The 25,485-nt window shown below is 42.7% G+C and overlaps 1 protein-coding gene across 1 annotated transcript in view; it reads left to right on the forward strand.

The window, feature by feature from the left end:
- Positions 1–25,485, forward strand: part of LOC124556058 (stress response protein NST1-like) — a 630,068-nt gene that overhangs the window by 4,128 nt on the left and 600,455 nt on the right. The window contains exon 2 of the mRNA XM_047130088.1: positions 3,441–3,661. Within this exon, the coding sequence (XP_046986044.1) occupies positions 3,441–3,661 (221 nt within the window). The remainder of the gene's footprint in view (positions 1–3,440; positions 3,662–25,485) is intronic.

A 25,485-nucleotide genomic window follows, 5' to 3' on the forward strand; every position in this document is an offset into this window, starting at 1 on the left:
GAATGGCAGCACAACAGGACGAATCAATAGACAGATGTCCAAATTTACAGTCAGGGAGCGCGAGATAACCACGAAAGTGTTCCTGCTGTCATACGGAATCGCACCCCCGACCGTAACGCCAGGTATAGGTTCAGTGTGTCTAGCATGCAGACAGGTTGGTTGCACGCCCTCAGCTGGCCTCCCTCTAACCAACACTCAGCCATCACTGACAGCGAAGCAGAACCAGCTTTCATCAGAAAACACAACAGACCTCCACCCTGCCCTCTAATCAGCTCTCGTTTGCCACCACTGAAGTCACTAATGGCGGTGGTTTGAGGTCAGTGGCATTCACGCTACAGGGCGTCAAGCTTGGAGCTGTTCTTGAAGTAACCGATTTGCAACAGTTCTTTGTGTTACTGTGGTGCCAACTGCTGCTTAAATTGCTGCTGCAGATGTAATATGATGCGCCAGAATGCGATGCCTTCCCTCTCGGTAGTGCATGTGGCCATCGAGAGCCCAGTCCTCCTGCGACCGTACTTTCTCATTACCACCGCCGTCAGCAGTCATGTACAGTGGCTGCATTCGTGCCAAGTCTTTCTGCAGTATCACAGAAGGAACATCCAGTTTCTCATAGCCCTATTACACGACCTCGTTCAGTCTCAGAGAGGTATTAATAACGGCGTCTCTGTCGTTTTATAGCCATTCTTCGCTAACTCCATCTCACCACATCCGATCTCAAAGGTAACTAACACTCACAGCCGTTACAGCGTGTATTTGAAGCAAACCTGATTGTGTCCTCATAGCATCGCTACTAGCGCCACTCACATGCTACTGGTGCGAAATTTGAATAGAATCATCTTTCAGGTGTAGAAACGCGTCTACCAACTTTGATTTGTGTCGCACAACTCCTTCATGGTGTTGCGACTTTTTTCCGTCAGTGTATTTACACTACTGGCCATTAAAATTGCTACACCACCAAGACGACGTGCTACAGACGCGAAATTTAACCTACAGGATGAAGATGCTGTGATATGCAAATGATTAGCTTTTCAGAGCATTCACACAAGGTTGGCGCCGGTGGCGACACCTACAACGTGCTGACATGAGGAAAGTTTGAAACCGATTTCTCATACACAAACAGCAGTTGACCGGCGTTGCCTGGTGAAACGTTGTTGTGATGCCTCGTGTAAGGAGGAGAAATGCGTTCCATAAAGGTCGGATTGTAGCCTATCGCGATTGCGGTTTATCGTATCGAGATCCAATGACTATCAGCTCGGAAACCATGGCTGCGGTTACCCTTGAGCTGCATCACAGACAGGAGCGCCTGCGATGGTGTACTCAACGACGAACCTGGGTACACGAATGGCAAAACGTTATTTATTCGGATGAATCCAGGTTCTGTTTTCAGCATCATGATGGTAGCATCCGCGTTTGGCGACATCGCGGTGAACGCACATTGGAAGCGTGTATTCCTCATCGCCATACTGGCGTATCACCGGGCGTGATGGTAAGGGGTGCCATTGGTTACACGTCTCGGTCACCTCTTGTTCGCATTGACGGCTGTCTGAACAGTGGACGTTACATTTCAGATGTGTTACGACCCGTGGCTCTACCCTTCATTCGATCCCTGCGAAACCCTACATTTCAGCAGGATAATGCACGACCGCATGTTTCAGGTCCTTTCTGGATATAGAAAATGTTCGACTGCTGCCCCGGCCAGCACATTCTCCAGATCTCTCACCAATTGAAAACGTCTGGTCAATGGTGGCCGAGCAAATTGCTCGTCACAATATGCCAGTCACTACTCTTGATGAACTGTGGTATCGTGTTGAAGCTGCATGGGCAGCTGTACCTGTACATGCCATCCAAGCTCTGACTCAACGCCCACAGGCGTATCAAGGCCGTTATTACGGCCAGACGTGGTTGTTCTAGGTACTGATTTCTCAGGATCTATGCACCCAAATTGCGTGAAAATGTAATCACATGTCAGTTCTAGTATAATGTATTTGTCCAATGAATACCCGTTTATCATCTGCGTTTCTTCTTGGTGTAGCAATTTTAATGGCCAGTAGTGTATTTTGCCCACACTGTAGCTTTACTTCCCGTCGATGTCTATGTCGTTAGAGATGGGACAGGAACGGCCGCAGAATCTAGTGCTAGATTTACGATGATCACTAACTCGTCAGGCCCGAAGCAGTTAACGCCGGGAAGGGGGGGAAATTACACAAGTAAAATCTGTAATTTCACCAAAAGTCACGTTCCTAATAGTACTGGAAGTATAGATAATTCTTGATGCAGAACTTTACTGCCCCTTTTCAGAGTAAGTAAGCATTATCATGCTGGTACGCCAGTTTAAAAGCGTGTGTATTAGGTGTGGGAATGACGCACCTCTGATCTCGGAAGTGGTCAATACAAAACGCATCAAATAATCTGGATTATGTGCTTAAAAAATATCACATCATACAGTCTATTCAAGTAAAAGCGCCTCGCCTTTGCAATGGCAACAATTGGCAGCCTATTCATTGCATTTCGAGTGCGGTCCGGTGAAGTATCGGTGCGACCAGATCCATTTCCTAATGTAGGCGTCAATGCTCAGTTGTACTTAAATCTTGAAAGATACCGCTCCAAAATTATACGTATATAAACAGTATTGGCGATAGTTCCAGGGTGAAAAAGCGATAACCTCGTTAAACAAACTAAAAAATGTCGTGTGACTAGGGCCTCCCGTCGGGTAGACCGTTCGCCGGATGCAAGTCTTCCTGCGACTTGCGCGTCGATAGGGATGAAATGATGATGATTGAGACAACACTACACCCAGTCCCTCCGCGGAGAAAATCTCCGTCCCAGCCGGGAATAAACCCGAGCCCTTAGGATTGACATTTTTAGTTCGTTGCGTTTCGTCTGGGAGGACGTCACAAGACATCCATTCAACCTCATCGTTGATTCCTTGACTCAGTTTTTTTTTATTACAGAGAGCACGCAGTCCTCTGACCGAACACGCTGAGCTACCGTGATAGCAACCACTCAGCTACCGGAGGCGGACTGCTAAACAAAGTGAAAAAGTAATAATAACGACGAAGTAGTCTTATACTATCTTGGCGCATATTATGTACCCTGTTTTCTAGATATATTTACTGTGATCTAACAATGTCTAAGAAAATTTGTGACTTCACTAAACTCTCAGACTATCTTGAGATTATAGTTACATGGTGAGGGAAGATTTTTTCGATTTCAGAAACAATATTTGTCAGTGGCGGAAAGTTAGTTTCAGTGTCCGTCACGACATCAAACGACAGGCACGCGAATTCGCTTACGTGAAGTAACAAAGTATGGCTTTCGTAATATTCATCTACGGTGAGAGGCGAGGCGGACGCAGAGACGGGAAGCCTCGATCTGATTTCTGTAGCATTAGGTGGCGAGCGGTGAGCGGAGAGTGGAGACAATAATTTGCGGGTAACGAGGCGTGTGCGGCCTCGGGCATCTCCGGCGGCGGTCGGGCGCTTTCGCGAGGCGCGCGGGCGTCGCGGCGGCGGACGGGAGCGCCAGTGCCGGCCGCCGTGGCTGACCGCGTCCACCGCCGGAGCCGCCAACATTCTTCTCTCGGTCGCGCGCATCGCGAAGCGCTCTCGCGCCCTTCAAAACGTCGTTGTGGATTTCCATACGGCCGACCACCATGCCTTCCGTGAGTAAATGCCAACTTCAAACTCCGCTAGTTCAAGTAGGAGGCTTCCGCTCTACTGTTTACAGTGAGACGTCTCGGAGAAACTTGCAATCTCACTAAATATACGACATGTAAACATCAGATAATGGCCATATAGCCTGATGTTGCAATAACCGTAGACTTTAAACGGCAGCAGCCATCTCCACATGTTTCCAATGCTGCGCTGCTCTTCGAGTGGCGGAAGCAGAATATTGCGATAAATTTTTATTTGTACGAATATCACATACGCTTCGCTATTTTATATAAGTCTACTCATTGGATTAACCAAATACTGATCTTTTATTCTGCTTTCATGTATGTCGTAAACTCTTTCAACTTTGAGAACGACAAAATCGTGAGTTATTGTGGCCTTAGAATTCACCTATCAAGCGGAAATCTCGATTTGAGCTGTAGCTAGGAGCAAAACATAGCTCTCGAAAATTTCGTGTGTTTGCCTAAACTACATGACAGTTACTAGATTTACTAACATTCTTCTTAGAACATCGTAGCGTCTCGCCCAAATTCCTCTTTAAATCCGCACAACCTGTTTGCAATGCTGTGTGGGGCACGATATAAAATACAGTACACCACTGTATACTCCGTACGATATTTCTGGAAGCTCCACTCGTGGTGGCGCTGTAGCACCGCAAAACTGCCGTCCGTTCAAAGATATGTGTTACAAAATGTGAGATTTCCCGTTACAGATTTCTGATCCTTCGAAGAGTACCAAAGACATAAACGAGTATCAATGACGTGCGCTCCAGATCGATACAGCCGACACGCCTCCATTCAGATACAGGTCGATCGGCAGCACGTCCCGTCGACCAGAAGTAATACAGACCGGAAGAGCTTAATGATATAGCGCGTCATAATCACCGGATGAATCGTAATGAAGTGTTACATAGTTCTTTAACATTCGTGTGATTTGCAACATCTGCTGTAGTGAATTCATTCGCTTTACGAGACGTTTGGCTGACGCTCACTACAAAGATACACAAAGACATGCTAATATCTATTGTTAAGCGGCTTGAGAATATTGATTTTTCCTTCTGCAGAGCTAGAAATGTCAAGATGTTACCAACCGCAAATACTTTCTACGAACTATGTAAGATACTTGTAATAATAAGAAAACACGCTTCTACGTATATACTGTTTCTGAAGATATTACTAACCCGACTACATTCTATAAGGCGGTGGTGATAATTTATGAGTCACAAATACCCATGTCGGCGTCAGTCAGCTGTGATCTATTGTAGCCGACGGAATTTAAACAGGAAGTGTTGCTTTATTCCTCTTCTGGAGCGGGTTTCGTGTCTGGTGGATATTGATGTTAGCGCTGTTCGTTGAGGAAAAAAAAAGAAAAAAAACTTTCTGCTTTGCCTGTTGCTTGTCACACATCATGTAGTTACACGCGATGCCTGTCAGACGACACTGAGCTGTTTACTTAACTCATAAAATACTCCTCAAAAGTTTGTTGTTCTTCTGATTCTTTCTTATAATTGCAACCTTCTTTTACCCAGTGAGTTCATTTTTCTCTTCTGTATATTTTTGTCTCTTAACAACTGAATAGGGCAAAAACCTACTTTTGCTGTTACAGTGCAAGCTCACGCTTTTCTCCTCCCACACAATATGCAGTCAAATGGAATTAAAATTATCACTTACAGATAACCACGCGCGACTATATCATATTTTATAAATACGAAAAAATTGCCACATTGTACAGGAACATTGCGTCACCTTAAAAAATTAGTAAATTAGTGCTTCATGTATGAATATAAAATAGTTTCTACCACATAATTTGACGGGAAAATGTTTGATTTCTGTACAATTATTGTTTATAGGTAGAAATAGCAAATATCCGTGTTATGTCTGGAGGAATCTCTGACCAGGACGGAATGTCGGTTGACCAAGCTTACTTACGGTTGGCACATCAGCCAGTGCATAGTAAGCTTGATAAATTACCTGCCATTGATCATCTCATGAGCTTAAGAGCGTGTCTGGCAAACACGTTGTTGGTAAATGTGTCTACTTTGTTCAAAACCTTTTAATCTCGTTGGAACTTGCCACGAACCACGATGTGCTTTCTTTCCAGGCCGAAAAGTTGTCGAATTTCAAAATATCAGAACGTTTCTGATACAGTGTACAGTTCGGCTTCTCTTGAGGTTAAGGTATCTATTCCAGGCAGGACCAATCTTACAATTCTCACAGAAAGAGTACCATTAATTTTAATTATTTTTCATGAAAGTTAGTTTTTTCCAGTACATTGGCTTCGTAATTTATATACGTTTAACAGTGTTGATGATGTATTAGATGTAACTTTTCTGTTCTTCGTTATTACTATTAGTTGTTAGATTATTAATCTGCGAACAGGAAAATAAATAAGATAATTTTCTCTTTCATCAAAATTTCTGTTTTTAGCTTCGCTGTTGGTAAATATTTAAAACGCATGACATGTGAAGAACAGACGGAAGTCAATGCAGTGATGTCATAATTCTTTGCCATCGGAACACATTATGTGCAACGTATACTCCTGCTGCGTGTAAGCTTAGCAGCTACGTGCCTGGAAAGTCAAAAATCTTCAAAACTGCTCCAGAAACGGGTCAACAGCCCGGTGCAATGTGTTATTCAAATGCTTTTTCTTTTTTTAACATGCGCATAACCTGCATCTCATGTTTATACAATTTCTCCTGAGACTAGAAGCTCGCGTAAAACAGTTCCTGCCCCGTACCGAGATTATCAAATGTATCTCAGCTTTCTTGTGTTCACTGTTTCCAGTTGCATGGCCACTCCTTCACAGAACAGAATACGTAAAGACTGAATACCAAAAAATATTCCAGAACAATTCTTCATCATTTTCTTCGATGGAATTATCAACCCCAGAAATATCAAATATTGTGACTGTCGAGGAAGAAACTGAGCATTTCCGTTTGCGTGAGAACACATCCAGGGATGACGTTAAGTTAGTCAGAGCGATATTGGCCAAGTATTTGGTGTAACCGACCTAGCAGGATACTAGTCCAGATTTTCATTAACCACCGCTATAACTATTATTTTAGACTGAAAACTTATGCAAGCAATGGTGTGTTCAAAACATAGAGTATAAAAAATATTGTTTTGACATTGAGAAGAAATTTCTTGTTCCGGACGGTATTATTTCGCACTACTGATATGCGATACACAAAATGTATTATTTTCAATGAAAATATCAAATCTATGTACAAATCTGATGCATTGACAAATGAATTAATGTCGAATAGTGAACAAATTATGCAAAGGATTTATGAAATTCAAGTCTGCCTCAGTAGCTGAGTGATCAGCGTAGATGGTTGCCATGTGGAGGACTCAGCTTCGATTCCCGGTACTGCCGAGGACTTTATTGTTGGTTGAAGGACTAGTAAGAGATGCACTCAGCCTCGTAATACCAATTTAGGGGCTACTTAATCGAGTAGTAGCGGCCCCACGTTCTGGAAAGTCTACAAAGCGCACGGGAGGGCGGTGTGCTGAGCACATGCCCTCCATACCGCATCAGCGTGACGCCGAAAAGCAAAAGATGACACGGCGGCCATAGACATCCTTTGGGCTTTCACAGCCTGGACGACGAATTCGTTTTATTAAATTCAGGGCAATAAAAAAATAAAAGTTATCTCCGTGGAGGGAAATATCAGAAATAGTTTCTAATTCCCTGCCTAGCAGCTTACAATTTGTAATCAAGAACACAGAAAATCATGAATTCAACCGCTCTTTGTCTAAACGGTTCATGTATTTGCTTTAAGTCCCTGATACGTTTCGTACACTATATTTCTTCATCTTTTGTCATTTAAGCATGACATGAAGGCCACATGCCATTGTGTTTTTACTTTTCTTCGTCGGTATATTTCTCCTTACTTCTGAATAGATATGCAAAAACATGGGTTCCGATTCTCGATTACTCCAAGGACTTTATTTCAGAATTTAACATAACTCTGTCAGCAAAACGATCGAGTCGCACCGTGGCATGAATTGCACCACAGTCTGTCGACCCCGTTACGACTAGTTTCCAGTTGAGAGGAAGGACCATGCTAATTAAAGAACTGTGTTTTTGGAACCAGCCTAACTAACAACTGCTTTGTTGTTAAGATCAGAGTGTGAACAGAGAAATGGCAGTGATGTCAGCAGACAAGTTTTGTTAGCTGTTCCGTGGTGGTAAGGAAAGACGACCAAGTAGTCAATGCTGTCTACTCACATGCGGCAAGAGTGGGGTTCAACTTGGCGCACAGACATCCACGTATAGGTTTTCCGTAGTTTCTCCACGTATGCTGATCTGCCCCGTTGGCAGTGTAAAGGCCCATTGTCTTCTGCTTGCTTGTCTTTTGCGAGCTTGCGCACAGCATGTAATGGTCTTGGTGTTGATAAGACGTTGAGCCCTAACTTCCTATCCTTTATGAAGTCGTGGACTGTAAAAACCACCCACGAGGACGCCACTTAGCAATGAAAATTATACGATGAATAGGGAACGACTGCACTTGTCTGCAAAGTTTGAGAACACAAGCAAAAAGTACAAGGAAGGTGCATCAAGGACACGATTATTTATCTTCCTGGAAATGAACACTAGGAAAATTAGCGTGAGTAATCCTATAATTCCAGAAGACGGCGCTAGAGAAAAGTTCCTCAAACAGCTTAAGGTCGTGAATTTAAATTAAACTGTCGACAAACGAGAAAAATTTTACGATAACGAAGATGCGAAGCCAGACGGGAACGCAGAGAATTAGCTGTGCCAGCAGATTAAATGAAAGAAAGTCTAGAAATTCACAATAAACCTGAAGCCAAAGAAATTTGTAAAAACCTAACTTTGAACTTGATTATCACACTTATTTTGTAAATCATTCAGAAAATTCTGACTATCCCATTATTTTTTTGATAATTTCCCCGTCGAGGGTCAGAATGTGACTGACACTCAGAAATCTCAACTGAAATACACAAGTAACTGTAAACAGTGAAATCAGTCGACCTTCCCACTACGAGTTTTGGAGGATTATACTTCATTCGTTAAACGGATTAATTTATATTAACTAGACATAAGAGTTTCCTGGGAAATTTGTGACATTTTCATGGAGCAGAGGACAAGAAGCTATTTTAGTACATAGCTCAAAGTTATGGGAAGGTTTCACTGCATAGACAAACAGTAGTATAAATATCAGTATCTTTCATTGAACTCAGGTATTACCATGACGCGCAAATTCTATAAACCGAACTAAGCAAAGATTGTATTCATGAGTTATAATTTCTTTTCACTTGCAGAGGAGGTATAATCTTCTTGTATCCGTACTGGTAAGCTCAGTAGGAGTGACTGATTACAGTTACTTGTAAATTTCAGTTGTTATTCGCGAGAGTAACAGAGCACCGGCAAGTTTACTTGCATTTTATTTAAGTGACCATTTTTTTAAAATTTATTTTAGTAAAGTTCGTTCCCCGTCCTGAATAGTAGGACGGACTGTCTGAGATCCGTCTTGAGCTGTCTCTTCAGAAAAACTTCAGGCGAGCTAAAAAGAAAGGGAAGGAAGGAAGGAAGGAAGACCGGACGTCGACTTGAACCGCCGTCTTGCCGAATGCGTGTCCCGTGTCTTGCCGCTATAGTAAAAACCTCGCTCGGTAGCGAGCTGCAAATTGGGCTGGATTGTTCCCAACTGGCAGTATTTGGGAGGAGGGGATACTTACTTCCGCAAATTGTTTACACAGCCGAGGGAAACCTTCCGAGAGTCTTGGCCAGAACTGGGGTATTTCTGAGTCAATACGTCCCAGTCAAAGGTGTGAAGGCCCAGTGTGTATGTGCAAGAGGTGACTTCCTGGAGATTTCCTGGCTGGCGCTCGGCCTTGTACCGCGAGAGGGCTAGTTGCAGTTCCGACGCCGGGGTCGGCGTGACCGGGGATCGACCCCGGCGTCTCCCGCGGCGTTGCCGCTGCGCCATCGCGGTCGATGGCCACGAGCCTCAAGATCCGCAGTGCCGCCTTGTTAAATGCTTGCCCACACCTGCACTACTAACGGCGCCCGCCGCGCCCATCTCTGCGCCTCTGCCGAGGCGTCAACTCGGCTCTCTGCTATCTTCGTCACCGTCAAAATAGCTGCGTACTCTAAATTGGAAGAACTTTGTGGCCGGACTGAATAGTTCCTAGCAGTACCAAGCCAGTGCGTAGTACTCAAAGGGGGAGAAATCTTATTAATGGGAAGAAGATTAGAATTTAACGTGCCATCGTCATCGAGATCATTAGAGAAGGAGCACGAGCTCGGAACGTTCAAGTATGGAGAAATAAATCGACAGTGCCCTTTTAAGGAGCTCTTGCGGCAGTTGCCTGGAGCGATTTAGGAAAACCTAAATCAGAATGGCCGGACGCAGATTTGAACCGTCGTTCTCCGGAAGGCGAGTCCTGTGTGCCAACCATTGAACCATCTGTGTTCGGTGTGTCTACAGAAGATGGTAAGTAAATACTAAGCAGGGTGTTTAAAGACAAGTGTCCTATATTCTTACACGAGATAGTACTGGTGGTCAAAACTAGAAGAAAAAGCCCCTCAAACGTATGTCTGCAAATAAACACTTATCGTGCGGGACAGTTTACTTGTTCATGAACCATCACTACATACATTTTTTTGTGGATTAAAGGGACCAAACTGAGTGGTTATCAGTCTACATGATAGTGTAAGCTATCTTCCGGTTCATTACTTATTGCCTGCGTTTCTCTCTGTACTTCGTCCTCTGTGAGATTGTTCTTAGCTACAAGACCAGTAAACCGCATAATAGTTCTACCAATGTATTCTAAGGCAGAGCACTGAAGATCTGCAGTTACACAGCTTGAATTTTCTTGACGCATGAGGTGGAATTTACACAGATTGGTATGATAAATTAAAGCAACAACCGTGTGCGGACAGATGCAAACCCTCGAGTGAGTGTGAAAGCAGGGCATCCGGTTCGCTTTAGTATCAATATATGGGTAGGAATTGTGGGCTGTTCACTTTACCGTACGCATTAATAGATGGTGTTTACCACCGTTTTCTGTGCGACAAATGGCTCTGAGCGCTATGCGACTTAACTGCTGTGGTCATCAGTCCCCTAGAACTTAGAACTACTTAAACCTAACTAACCTAAGGACATCACACACTTCCATGCCCGAGGCAGGATTCGAACCTGCGACCGTAGCGGTCGCGCGGTTCCAGACTGTAGCGCCTTTAACCGCTCGGCCACTCCGGCCGGCTCTATGCGACAAACTGCCTGCGCTATGGGGAACGTTACCCGTTGCTGGAAGGCAGTGGATGTGAGTTATGCACGACAGGGGAAAGCCCCATTTTCTACGCCTCATACGATAGTGACTAGCACAAACGTTATTTGCTGGATGACGGGTCGAGAAGATCCAGTAGCATGGTCTCCCTGGTCACATAATCTTAAATCCGTAAAGTTCTTATTGGGGACATTCAATGGAACTGGTGTTGTTCTGTTCACCAAGTATACTTGGTGTAAAACTTCAATGGGTGCAGGAAGAGAACTCTGTACCATCTAAAGTACTTACTTTCATGAGGGGGCTTGCTTGCACGCTGCAGTTATACAGCATCGTCACAGGACCAAATACGGTTAGGCAACGGTGAAACAAAAATATATAGCAACACGTGTCAGCAACAGTTTACACTAATTTATTAAAATAAATATTACACCGCCTAACTTTAATATGACGATAGTGCGTGGTAAAAGTTCAAGGCTGGTTTGCACTGATCTGTCTTTAACTCTGGTCTAGTCCAGTATCAACTCGACGATAATTACGATCATTTATAGAATGTCTATTTTTCGCTCTTCTTTATGGCGACTGTACACTGAGCACTAATGTTACCTTGAGGTACTACTGTTCCTGTTTATACTGCGCTATACTGACTGAGTAAAGCTTTGTGTTCGTTTATATTCTCGTTTGGCGCAAGGATGTCGTCTTCAGAACTATTTGAGAGACACATGGGGGAAGATTACGACAGTAGTTGCCGCGTGGTACTCTCTCTGGACGCTTGCCTTAATTCAGTGCTGCCTGAGCTGCAGACAGCTCAGCCCTCTGGTACGTACGACTGTGCCTTGCAACTCTGGCCGACACAGCCTGTGTAGTTCATACCTATCGCCAACGTGCACATGAGACAGGAGCGCGTATCACAAGCGTATAACCAACACCGAGGGCAGCCAGGAGTTTTCTCACGAATTCTTGATTCTTTGAGAACTTTGGCTGAAGGATGTGTAAGAATGACAGGGAACTTCATTGATCACCTTCCGTAGACAGTTGGCTACCATAGGATGGAATGGCCCACATCTCGATAAATAATTATGTACCGTCAAATTTTTACACATTATTTTCTAGTTTCGTCCAGTATTACACACGGTAATAATATGAGACATTCTTCTTAAATTCTGTGTGGAGCCGCTATTGTTTACGATGTATACTCGTGAGCAACTGATTTAGAAATTTTGCAGAACTGGACAGACAGAGCGCTCCTGTCGCTTCGTGTTTTGTATGTCGTGAAGTCTTCTAATGATCAGCAGGGTGAGAGTCGAGCGTCGGATAGGCAAGAGCGCTTCTAAAGCGTAACACCCTATATCTGCATCGTCGTACAGGCACTCGTCTTTTCACGTGCCTGGAAGATGTTATGGGATTAAGTGGGACCACTGTTATGTCTACTGTTATCTCTCACCGGTGAGCGACACAAGAAGCAACTGTTCAATGAAACGCATCCTACAGCACTTGGTAGGAGCCCTGTAGCTTCAGCAAGACCTTGTACCACTCCGACGTGTCACAATGATTCGAGGGATCTTCCACACGCAGAAAGGTTTCTATGACGCCTCTCAGGTCATCTGACCTCAGTCCTACATATGACATCTCGGACGCCACGAAGCGATGTGTGTGCGCCTTGGATCCAGCTCCGACCAAACTCCGTGAACAGAAGACGGTGTCTAAGCGGTAATCGAGTAGGAAGACTTCCCATGTTCGATGTCCCATAACTCTGACACCACGTATCGTCGCCGTCATCAGAGCACATGGTACTGCTACACGCTGCTATGTGGACGTCTCTAATTCGTGAATGTATGTAAGTAAATGGTAGACAGCGTCGGAAACTCCGCGACTCTGGTCGTAGACGATGCTGTTTTACACAATGAAGTCGCAAAGTCTAAGAACTTAATCATATTGCAGTAAATTCTGTACTTAGTGCAAGAAATGGCAGTTGACCATAAACAGAAACAAATGATACCTATTGCTCCTAAATTGTCGAAAAGACCAACTATTGTTTGACTGCACCATAGGCGATCACTGATTGGGAACAGACAAAGATGTACATTACCTAGAGGTTAGCGTCGATTGCGACATGAAGTGGAACGACAACATATAACTGGTCCTGGGGAAGACAAACATTTTGTGATACTTGGAAGATTCTTAAGGAAATGTAATTCATCCACATGCACGCAACTACAGTACCATCTTCTGACATATTCTTGAATGCTGCTCTGCAGTCTAGGAACGATATTCAGTAGGCTGATTCATGAGGTACAAAAATTTCTAAGATGTGCAGCGCGTCTCCTCACGGGGTCTTTAAGTCAGCGCCCGAATATCAGTGAGCCGACCATAATACACCATTGTCAGACGTTGTGCTTCCGGGAGAGGCTTACTGTCAAAATTTCGAAATCACGCCGGCCAGGACGAGTCAAGCAACATATTGTTTCCCCTCTCAGGCGTCTCCTGGCATGAGTGTAACGGTAAAATCAGATAAATCCAAGCTTCTACAACGCAATTCGCGCACGGCACCTCGTGGAACTGGGATGATAGTGGAATACGATATACTTTACGTCACACAGCGTAAGGGCGCCTGCGGACTAAATACGAATCTAGATGTAGAAGAGACTGTAGAAAAGAATCCAAGAAACGTAAAAAAAGGAAGAACGCTGGTATTTACTGTCTCGTAGACATTGTGGTCATTAGAAAAGAAGCATTAGCTTAGTTGGAGGAAGAAGACAGGAAAGAATCATCCGTGACCTGTTCAAGGAATCATTCCGAAATTTTGCTCAATAGGTTTTGGTGAACTACCGGATAACTAAATGTAGGTGCGTCTATGGTTCTATGGCATGCTAATTCAGTATACCGGTCGATTAACCATTATACCACATTGGTCGGTAAGGATTTTAGAAGCATAATGCTTTGTAGTAACCCGGTTTAGTCAGTGCGCGAGTGCTACTGAGATCTCTACCAGACAAATTTGTAGCGTGAAATACACTTCCTTGGGAACATTCCAAAGAATCTCTGTGTGACATCTGCCATCAACGTAACCAACTTTATGTGCTCGTTCCACTTTAAATCATTTCTGCTTGATACCCCAATGGATTTGGCGATTGTGTATGATTGCTGGCATTGATTGGAGAATGGGAAAGCGAAACGGGAGACGTTATTGGTTCGAGATAGCCTCTTTTATACACTGCATTAAGCCCTGTGAAATAAGTATGTAAGAAAGATTAAACCTAATAGCAACATCTTTTAGACATTCGAAATGGCTTTTTGCGCTTATATGTAGTCAAGACATTTCGCACTTGTTTCTAAACAATATCGAAAAGATATATCATTAGAAGCAGAATTTCGTCCATAGCGACAACTGAGCTGTGACCATTTTTTTTTATATTGCGTTTTAAATACCAATAAAATCAGTGCAAATTTACAGTACTACCTTTATGTTGAAGGTTTCGATCTTTCTTATTCATATTACGAAGAGTTCAATAACGCATGAGTGGCAACATGGCAACCGTTCAGTATCCGTTAGGTCTCTGCCGCTAGGATTTCTAAACAAGCGAAATACACACTCTCAGAGAATCCTCCGGTCCATAGTTCTATGACAACTTTTCTCATGAATTCAAAGCAGAATTTATCTTCTCTGTTGCCAAGAATATCTACACACTAACCGGTCACTGTTGTTTTATTTCTACTAGCTTCTTAAGTAACCAACCCGATTCTTTTCTGTGTAGGGCAACAAAAATATATATAATACACACTGTGAATCTCTCCATAGTCTCAGTATACAAGTAGAGCTCCGTGAATCCTACAGAAATCTTATCGTTAGCTGCTTTGGGTGTTCATTAAAAAATGGCTCTGAGCACTATGGGACTTAACTTCTGAGGTCATCAGTCCCCTAGACTTAGAACTACTTAAACCTAACTAACCTAACGACATCACAAACATCCATGCCCGAGGCAGGATTCGAACCTGCGACCGTAGCGGTCGCGCGGTTCCAGACTGTAGCGCCTAGAACCGCCGGCTGGTGTTCATTAAAAACCGTCTCGGTACGTTCAGCTGGTGTAATTGTATTTCATATTCTACATCGCTCGTGAACTCCGCCACTAACAATAAATTAATTGAAAGCGGATATTATTTCCAAAATCAGAATTCGTGTCAACAATATTCTGATGGACTTGAAAGAGAATTTCACGAGGAAAAATACCTACCAGCGGGAGCCTCTGAAATCAGTCTTAAAGTAGGCCACATCCACTTAGGAGTGAACTCTAGGGAGAAGACGGTTTAAATCCCCGTCCTGACGTTTAGATCTAGATTTTCGATGCTTTCCCTAAATGTCTTCGAGGAAAATACTGGGATAGTTCGCTTGAAAAGGGTATGGCCGATTTCCTCCCCATTCTTTCGTAATCCGAGCTTGTGGCCCGTCGTTGTCGACGGGACGTTAAACCAATCTTCCTTCTCTCTTTTTTTACTTAGGAGTAAATCTAAAACGTAAAATCTGTATTAAAATAAAAAAAGACAAATAACTCAACTCACCGTGTTTGTGGTTATACCAAGAATATAAACAGAAAATGATCTACCAAATTGTTTCGCGAAGTATGTTAGTACGTGAGGCAGAAACACGAGAAACAAAGAAAAGAAATAAACGTTGGTTGAAAGTGACAGAAAATGAAATGTTTGGAACTGGAAATTCACATATCATGACGTATATAGTGTCCTGGCATGTACAGACTGCCTAAGAATATTTTAATGTCGAACCCACCTTTTTAAGACGAAAAGGGGATTCCAAAATAATCGGGACAGCGAGTGAGCAAGGAGCTGAAGAAGGGAGCAGGAAGAGAAATTGAGAAACATTCAAGTTTGTAGAAGAGCGAGCAGCAAGAAGAGAGAACTAGCAGCATAAACTCTTTAAAAGCAGAAAATGCTAACAATTGATTTGAGTTTTCTCCGCAGAATATGACTATCGAACAGGCGGAACATGGACTACCGTCAACACGAACGAACAGTTGGAAAACATGCGCGGAAGAGGCGACTCCGTTAACATTCACAGCAAGGTACTAATAGTCCGAACGTGACTGCAACGTTACACGGACATACAGGGACAAAATGCGAAGCGAAAAGCGTTTTCATAACCTGAGGGGAGTGAAAGGAAATTTCCCCTCCACGCAAATGCCTCAGCAGAGAAGATGACTAAGTGCGTTACCTTTTTTCCCTTTCGTAGCAGTGTTTTGTCGTCAGAAACGGTAAACTCGGTTAGTTTTACTGAGGAAGAGACGGTACTGTGATTAAAATGACTTGTCTGACGCGGCGCTACAGCGGCTGTCAAATGCTGCGACACTGGTGCAACGGGTCACTTTTGCTTACTTGTTTTCCGGGACACTTTGGACACCGCCCGCTGTGACATGTGATCAGTAGCACAGTACTAATCCGGAGAGATTACGCAAAGGTGTGATTGCAGAGAAAAGTATGATAATCTTTGGTCGAGCCGCCATACACTTTGCCACATTCGAACTATTCCTCTTCTCGTATTTCAGGTCAAAATGGTCAGGAACGGTGTTCCATTTATCGATAGCAAGTGGCGTTCATTTCCGCAATTAAGATAGATAATCTACGTAACTGAAATAAACTGATGTTCGAGAAATAAAAATAACGCTACTAAGAAATGCAAAATATTTTCAGATTTCCTTACTATCACCTATAATTACTAAATTGGTGATCGTGGTACGTAAAGAACATTAAAACATAGAAATATAGAGTTATTTGTAGCGATCATTTTGCAAAAGGCGGTACATGGTGCGACCAGAAGGTGATAAAAAGCTGCTGAAAGACGACGCGTCGAGTTTATTCGGTTTTCCCAGCTATGTGTAGCAGAACAGCAACCATACGAGCTATTTACATTTGTCAATGTCGAAACATTCTGTACATATGTGTCGCAAAAAATTAGTACATAAATAAAATATGTTACAGGTAACATTAGTGATTTGACATCCTCCTCGCTTCCTGAAAAATCATATCTGCAAATTCTTAACATAACTTTTCTTGGTAAGTGATGCATGGTAAAGTTAATATTCAGTTTCATGTATTTGTTGCTTGTTTAATACAATATCTTGTTTGAAAAAAACAATAACTGAGCAATTTTGTTGCCTAATGAAGTCAGCGGAACTATTTTTGTCCTATAGATACAGAAGGATAAGCGTTTCTACCAAATGTGTTTATCAGGATCCAAACAACGTTGCATTAAAATGATTTATTACCTGAGTAATGTTCACAGCTTAACTGGCGAGATGATCATATAAAAATAAGTTCTCATGTCAATGTTTTGCTCATTTCCTGTAGTCACTCAGTTAGCTATGCGAAGTGAAACTGAAAATTCTGACACACGGGTGAGTGTTTTGACAAGTTCAATCAGAGAATCTCTTTTGAGACGACACAAAAATTACGCTTATAAATAGACTTGAACAAATGCGTAACTGAGCTTGCAGAGAAGAATTAGCAGATACAAATCAGTTTTAGTAGTGAACTGTAAATTAAATCTGACAGAGTTACGTAGTATCAGTAAGCAGCAATTGCTGTTTCTAAGGTCAAGCAAAATATTTGGAATGCTTGGCCCAACATGTCATGGCGGCTCTGACATGCTGCGTCGTGGCTTTCTTTCAGCGATTAGTCTTTCCAGTTCAGTATTCAGCTCACTGGGCGCGACGGGAACGCAAACTCTGTGCCAGGATCTGGTTTTAAGGAGCCAACGACAGAACAGCACGCAGACAGTGTATTCTGTAATCCGAGCAAAACTCGTGTCCTAACCTAGCAAACCTCACAAGGCGCAATTATTCGACAAAATAGCGGCCAGACACCTGTGACATCTGCTGTAGATAATGTAATCACGCCTGCTGTGTGGACACGAAACCAAACAGTACTCTCGTGTCCCAACGGGAACAGTCTCGTATTGAGATGCGTACAGGACAAAACACCACGTGGACGCTCCTGCGGAACTGTTAAACACGCTCGCTTTGTTCACGCCAGTAAAAGCTAATCAGTATGGTTCTTCCCTTAAAAATCTGCTGCGCCATGCGGTCGTGTCTGCTAGTTCATTTTACGTTAGAAGGCCTGCCGTAATTTTGTATTTAAAACATCGAAAAGTGTGGTAAGAAGCTTATGTAGAGTATGAAGTTTTTTATAATGTTAATAACTGTGTACTTGGTACGGAATCACGTCTTACGCGAAATGAACCCGATTTGTTGCGTGCTTCTTGGCATTTCTCTTCTTACGTAGCATATTAGGAAATGAAGCTCTAGCTTCATTGCCTTTCTCCTTGGTAACACATGGTCATACCACTTATATAGATTGCGCCCGCCTTTCGGGCGTCTTCAGTACTTCGCAAACTGGTAAGAGACTTCTCCCATAATGACACAATATGGTAGTATAAGATTTATGTCAAGGACTATAATTCGTCTGTGGTTGGAGTTATTAGCCTCTATTCCATAAGTTTGTATTTGAATTTATACGCAAACTGGTTAGTGAAAACATAGCATAATTTTATGTTTCGCATTCTGTTCTGACTAAATCATTTTGTGCTCGTGAGAACAGTAAACATACATCAGTAATCAATACCTTGCGATGCTGCGTGTATCGATACTATTGTTCCGATATTATCGAGGTGTCTATACAATGTTAGATATGAATAGCGGCAACCAATATCACATCGAATTTGGTAATTGAACTTCTGAATCTGGTAACTGGTGTGTGACGTTAAGAGTTGCGTTTTAACACAATCATTTTCAAGATCTGTAGTATCAAAAAAAATTAATGATTTAAACCAGACAATAGATAGCTGTAGATATCTTATTGTCTCCCCGCAAATCCTTTCGAACAACTCAGACGGTAATAGAAAAGTCACATTAGTATGAACAAACTAGGAGTCGAATAGTAGTTCATCGGGAATCAGTTCTAATGCTACTGGCCTATACCGCCTAAGTATCGATTAAACACAAGAGACTCACAGTCGACACCAATAATGACTTCGTAGATTTCTCATACGTCCGTTGGCGTAAAACCGGAAGCTCTGGCGTCAGTAACAATATGTGTGTACCACAGTGATCGATATTGAGTCCGCTCTTTTTCTTGTTACGTATAAAAAAAATCTGCCAACACATATTCAAGAAGCATAAAGTCTCCTATTTTCTGACAACACAAGTGTTGTAATTACACATCATGGAGATACGTATTACACTTGTAAAAGCAAATAATATTTTGTTGAAAAGTAATAACTCTTTCTGCTGAACTTATAGAGAACACAATACATACAATACAGCCCTGCACAAGGCCTGACTCCACCATTATAAATAGTGTGTAATGGCAAATGAGAGCGAATATTCTAAATTCTTAGAGGTTTATAGTGATAAGAACCTATAGTAGGAGTCACATGTTACAGGTCTTCGTGAAGTTCTAAGCTCTGCAAATTTTGTGTTATGGATAATACAAGATTTTGAAGATGAAAATGTTATCAATTTGATTACTTTTGTACATTTACATTCAGCAGTGCCTTATGGCAACATATTCTTCGGTAACTCGTCATTGACGAAAAAGTTTTCGTCCCCTTAACGGTGACATGTGGTGTCCACTTTAGAACCTCTTGTAGGCAGCTCTTTAAACAGTTTGACGTGCAGACAACTTCACAGTAAATTTATTTCTTTATGAATTTTGCTGTCGACAGTCAGTCACAGTACGAAAACAGCAGAGTCCTTCATAAACATAACCCTCGAAGAAGAAGTGACTTACACTATCCATCACCCAGCCTTTGCGTGTCACATATAGAAGCGAGATACTACACCATAAAAATCTTTTATCACCTACCCAGTGATGTACACAAATCAACAGGTAACAAAATTGTTGTGACTTGGCGAGACAGCCAAGCCACTATGAGGTAGCCGAAAGGCACGCGTTTAAGCTCACGCAGGCTGGCGTGAGGTCTGGAACAGTTAAAGGAGTTGAGTCTAGTAAAAAAAGTACGTAGCTTCTGGAATACTTAACTTTAATCCATAATTGGTGAATATCGGTCTGACGGTACATGCATCACAAGATAAATAGCAAATGATAATGGCGCCTTGCTAGGTCGTAGCAAATGACGTAGCTGAAGGCTATGCTAACTATCGTCTCGGCAAATGAGAACGTAATTTGTCAGTGAACCATCGCTACCAAAGTCGGCTGTACGACTGGGGCGAGTGCTAGGAAGTCTCTCTAGACCTGCCGTATGGCGGCGCTCGGTCTGCAATCACTGATAGTGGCGACACGCGGGTCCGACGTATACTAGCGGACCGCGGCCGATTTAAAGGCTACCACCTAGCAAGTGTGGTGTCTGGCGGTGACACCACAAAAATGAACTTCAAAAACGAACTGACGTCTGATTGACAACTCCTACTCCATAGAACAGTTTCATAATGTGGGATAAAATGGTTTGTGTGTATGTGTGTGTGTGTGTGTGTGTGTGTGTGTGTGTGTATGTGTAGGTGCGTAGGAGGTCCCAGTTATGATAAACGGAACATGCACGTGACTAAGTGTAGCGTGATGGATGGAGAAGGGCGACGGCTGGACAGGAAAGTACCGCCTCCAATCTGGCGTCGCAGTAATACGGCTACACCCCCCCCCCCCTTTCCTCCCAGCCTTTCCGAACCCCTACCCCTTCTCGAGCGGCGCCGTTTCCTGGAGCGGCGGTAAATTTTTGATGCCCTCTACACGCCCTCAGGCTACCTACGACCGGTCCCTGCGGGCGAGCCTTCTAGTCTGTTCTCAGCTGCGGCTCTTCGCTCAGACCCTTACGACATGTTATGCTCTGCTTGCTCTGGATTATTCTCCAGTTGCCTAGCTTTTTCGTATTCACAGCTCAGCAAAGAAAGGTGTTATCGAGTCGAATATCCGTGAGGAGATCGATTCCGCAAGCAAAAACCAACTTTCTCCTTCAACACGTGACAACTTCAAAGCCATAGATCAAGGCAATCAGGTGGCTGCACTACTTCTTGACTTCAGAAAAGGGCTTGACTCACCACCACAGCGACGCTTATTAACGAAGGTACGATCATGTGGAATAGCAAATCTAATTTGTGGCAGGATTTAGGACTTCGTACAGAGGACGCAGCATGTTATCTTTTGTGGAGAGGCGTCGACAGGTGTAGAAGTAACTTTAGGAGTGTCCCTGTTAAATGTGTAGGGACCAAAACTCATGAGGTTGTGTATTAATGATGCGTCAGACTATGTTAACAGTAACCTCAGATTTCTACAAACAAAGCTGCTATCGGTAATGATGTACTATAGGGGATAAGATGCACAAATATCCAGTCAGACATTTATAAGATTTCATAATGGTGCTATGACTGGCAACTTACTTCAGAAATTTGAAACTGTGCAATTCACAAAAAGCAGAAGTCAACTTGCGCGACCCATCCTCGAATTGGTCAAGCGTGAGGCCATTCTACACAGGAATAAAAAAGGTTACTGGAAATGTGCAAGGAACAGCAGCACTAACTGTGAGAGGTGTCACTCACGAGAGAGCATCACAGAAATGCCAAAATATTAAACTGGCAAACATTTGAAGATCCCGCTTAAGTCTACTTACAAAGTTTCAAGAACAGTTATTAAGTAAGAAATCTAGGAACATACTATGTATCACTACGGTAGAAACCGTGAAGATAAGGTAAAACTAATTGAGCTACGCAGAGACATTTAAGTAGTCAGTCTTCCAAAGAACGAGAACGGAACTGGAAGAAACTATATGGTACACTGGGAAGTACCCTCCACTATACACTTTACAGTGGTTTGCCGAGTATTGTTGTCAGTGTGGCAGTACACCTTACCTACCCACCATTTAGTGGAACCAAAAGAAAAAGATTCCATTCCGTGAGGTCTCGTAAGCACTATGTTCGATCCCTCTTACAGACGTGAAGTAGCCATGACTGGCAACTTACTTCAGAAATGTGAAACTGTGCACTTCACAAAAAGCAGAAATCAACTTGCGCGACCCATCCTCGAATTGGTCATTAATGCAGATTAATCCCCGGGATGCAAGCGAACAGGAAGGCTCAGACCACTGGGCAGAGTCCAAATTTGACTCGACAGTTAAAATACAGGATGTTTCAAAATCTTTGTATCAAAGTTCCAGAGATGATAGATCATGTCGTGGAGAACAATTTTTTTTGCACAAAAATTGTTCGCTGACACTTCTCATAGACTCTAGCCCTCTTTTTATTGAATTCTCCGGCCCTGGGACGACGGACAAAATTTCACCGAACTAGCAGGGCCTATTAACCAGGTGTGCTGCATCTGATAAGATCTATCCTAGTTAATTGATAGTGACTTTCAACAAAAAAGACCCTTAAGAACGAAGATCTGTAAACGGATGAACATAAAAGAAGCTCGGCCTATCTTGCCGAACAGATGACAGGCTTACAAGCAGCACACACTGCGTACGGATAAGGACGCCGCATAGTACCTACAAGACGTTTGATGCAAAGATTCTGAAACACCCTGTATACTGTCCCCCAAAGGTTTACATATACTTTAACAAACAAATCTTTAGCACTGAAATCGGGGAAAAAGAGTGTTGATTATCGGGGTTCACTGGTTAATAAAAACATACTTTTTGAAAAAGTTTCAAAATTAATAACTTTTTATATTTAGAGAGGCACTATGGGGTTGAGACAAGTGAGGGAGAAAAAGAGAGAATTGCGAGCGACGAGAAGCAAGAGTGGAACATAATGTCTTGTTATTAGCCTGTAGGATGGAGCATCTCTACATGACAGGTCGCAAGCCGGCTGTTCGTCTTGCGATCTCGTAAATCACGAAAGTAAACGGTAAACGTCACGCTCTGCATTAGAGGCTCCTACGATTCCTGTGTGAGCTCTCATATGAGATTTTTGCCAACGTGACGCAGAGCGAGAAGTCCACTGACGTGGACACAGACTACATGAAACGGACATCACAAGGCTGCTTTACAAAACCGACAAAAATGAGCCAGTGTAATCCTGTTGTGTTTCTGTTTAAAGATATGATTCGAGCAATAAAACACCATACTGTCGTGGTTGGCTTGATTTTCCATTGCCATCCCAAAAGGACGTTACTACAATATTTTATGACTCTTTTATAAGCGAATTCTAAGAGATCTCTGCAGATTTGTTGGACCAGTCCCAACAGAGATATCCTTGGTCTCTTTGCGTCCTCCTTCATACAAAGGAACCGATATGACGACCACACTTCTTTTACAGCTTGTATCTCAGGCCATATTATTCCTCCAGATTTCATTGTTTTATTTATTATTTCCTATTTTTGTTGTGTCTGCACAGGCTCTGAGCACTATGGGACTTAACATCTATGGTCATCAGTCCCCTAGAACTTAGAACTACTTAAACCTAAATAACCTAAGGACATCACATAACACCCAGTCATCACGAGACAGAGAAAATCCCTGACCCCGCCGGGAATCGAACCCGGGAACCCGGGCGTGGGTCTGCACAGGTTGTTGACAAATTTCACTGCAATAAAGTAAATGTACAAAACTGCCTCTCATTCTGAGACAAAGAATAAACCGAGTATCACAAATCCAGTAGACCTGAGAGGTAAATATTACTCTGAATCAGGAATTTACATCGAAAATGAAACAAGTATTATCTATAATGTGAGTTTCATATGCGGCATTAAAAGCGTAACAGTATGACTCTTTGTTGAGTAATTCCTCTCGTATAGGCTGTACCGACGACTGACTTCCATTCTGCCCTTATGTTCCTGAGCAAAATTAATCAGCGTTTTATATGAGGAAGTAGAATTTTCACCATGAAGCTACAAAATACGTACGAGTTTTTTGTATCGGATTTTCAAAGTTTTATAGTCTATTTTTAAATGCCAACGATTCACTTGGGGTTTTAGAAATAGTGCAAGCAGGTTCAAGTTGATCTAGGTTTCAGTACTATGGAAGATATGAAGAGGCTTACACAGGATAGACTAGCGTGGAGAGCCTCCCATCTTAGCACTGAAGACTACGGAAACAGTCGGTGCGCTAACGCCATGTCACAGCGTTGTCTCATTGACAACCAAAAGGACTGTACGCCACCTTGTAAAAGGACATACAGTGGTCCAAGTAAATACAAGATTGAAAATAAAAATTCCAAACCCTGAAGGCCGATTCCAAAACTATTTACGATGATACACACATGAACGATTGATGATGTTTAAGAATATTGTTGGTCATCAGAAAGACAAGTGCTTCCGTATACCTTGATTGATATCCATGAACTATGAATTAAAGTACACTACTTGTACGGCCTCCAAACCTATGAACTGAGTTGTTTGCACAGGCACTGGAGCTATTATCTTATGAAACCTTTAACAAAATAATACATTTGCATATTCGGTAGCTGCACATTGAAAATTCTTTTCCCCTGTGCAAAGAATATCACAGCCGCAGGCACGGCGCATTTTACCACAAAGCGGAAAGGCCTTAACTTCTACTGTAAATGTGTTTATTACACTTCTCCGAGCTTTGTTTTCCTATATGGCTGAAAATTTTTCCGGTGTAGGGTTATTACTGTTTTTAGTTGCCGATTTTCTACATGTCTGCATAAAAAGTGTAGTTTCATCGTGATATTGTGAATTCCTCTCTGTAATGAGCCTTATTTGCTGCCGCATACGCCAATGCTCGAGTCAAGAACAACTGAATTTCTTTCCTTACTTGTGGCCGTGTTTGAGTGCAAAAAGTATCTGGCAGTCCGCTATCTATGACCCAAATACCAAACCAATGCTTTCTTTATTGTTGTGGTGATGATTTGTCAACTCCAAATAAACTTTCCTAACACTGGCACTGTGGTCTCTGCTGTGAGAGAATAGCCACGCTTGCAACCAACTGTAGCAAACTGCCGTAACTAAAACCTTAAGACTGCTGTTGTAACTCTGTAAACTGCCGTTTAAAGGTGCTTTTTTCCACGTAATGTTCTTATTTCACTCCCGGGAGACTATAACCTTTACACGCTCAGCTCAAGTACGCCTGGGCAACAACGAGAAGACAAAGAAACGAAAGCTATTTTGCCGTTCTGCGGAAACGGTGTGGAAATTCCGAATAACATTTTGTATGTCGTAGCTTTACTGGAATACAACGTTGAGAGTAACCTAAAGGAAGAGTATTACTTCGGTTTGTAAAACTTCCATTTAATGAAGACTGATCCCATACTATAGATGCTTTGGTTTCATGCCGGAATACGTCGCTATACAAAACTTCGTCTCTGATGAATGTGACCATGACTCTGTCCTTAAAGCAACATCTGCTGTCAACTTGCAGACCTTTCGTGAGTTTCGGGCAAAAATGTTACTTTTGGAGTGTGTTATTTGACTCTATTATTTTTTGTGCCACGCCCCACTTCAAATTCTGCGGTTAAGTTCGTTTTCTCTGTTTTCAAGCAACTTCCAGTCAGTTTATAATTCACTATTCATTTTACCCTTATCAGTTTTCCAGAAACGTCTTTCACGCTAAGAAGATCTGAAGCACAGTTTTGTGCTTGTTCGGT

Source organism: Schistocerca americana, chromosome X, assembly GCF_021461395.2.
Source record: "Schistocerca americana isolate TAMUIC-IGC-003095 chromosome X, iqSchAmer2.1, whole genome shotgun sequence".
Lineage (NCBI taxonomy): Eukaryota > Metazoa > Arthropoda > Insecta > Orthoptera > Acrididae > Schistocerca > Schistocerca americana.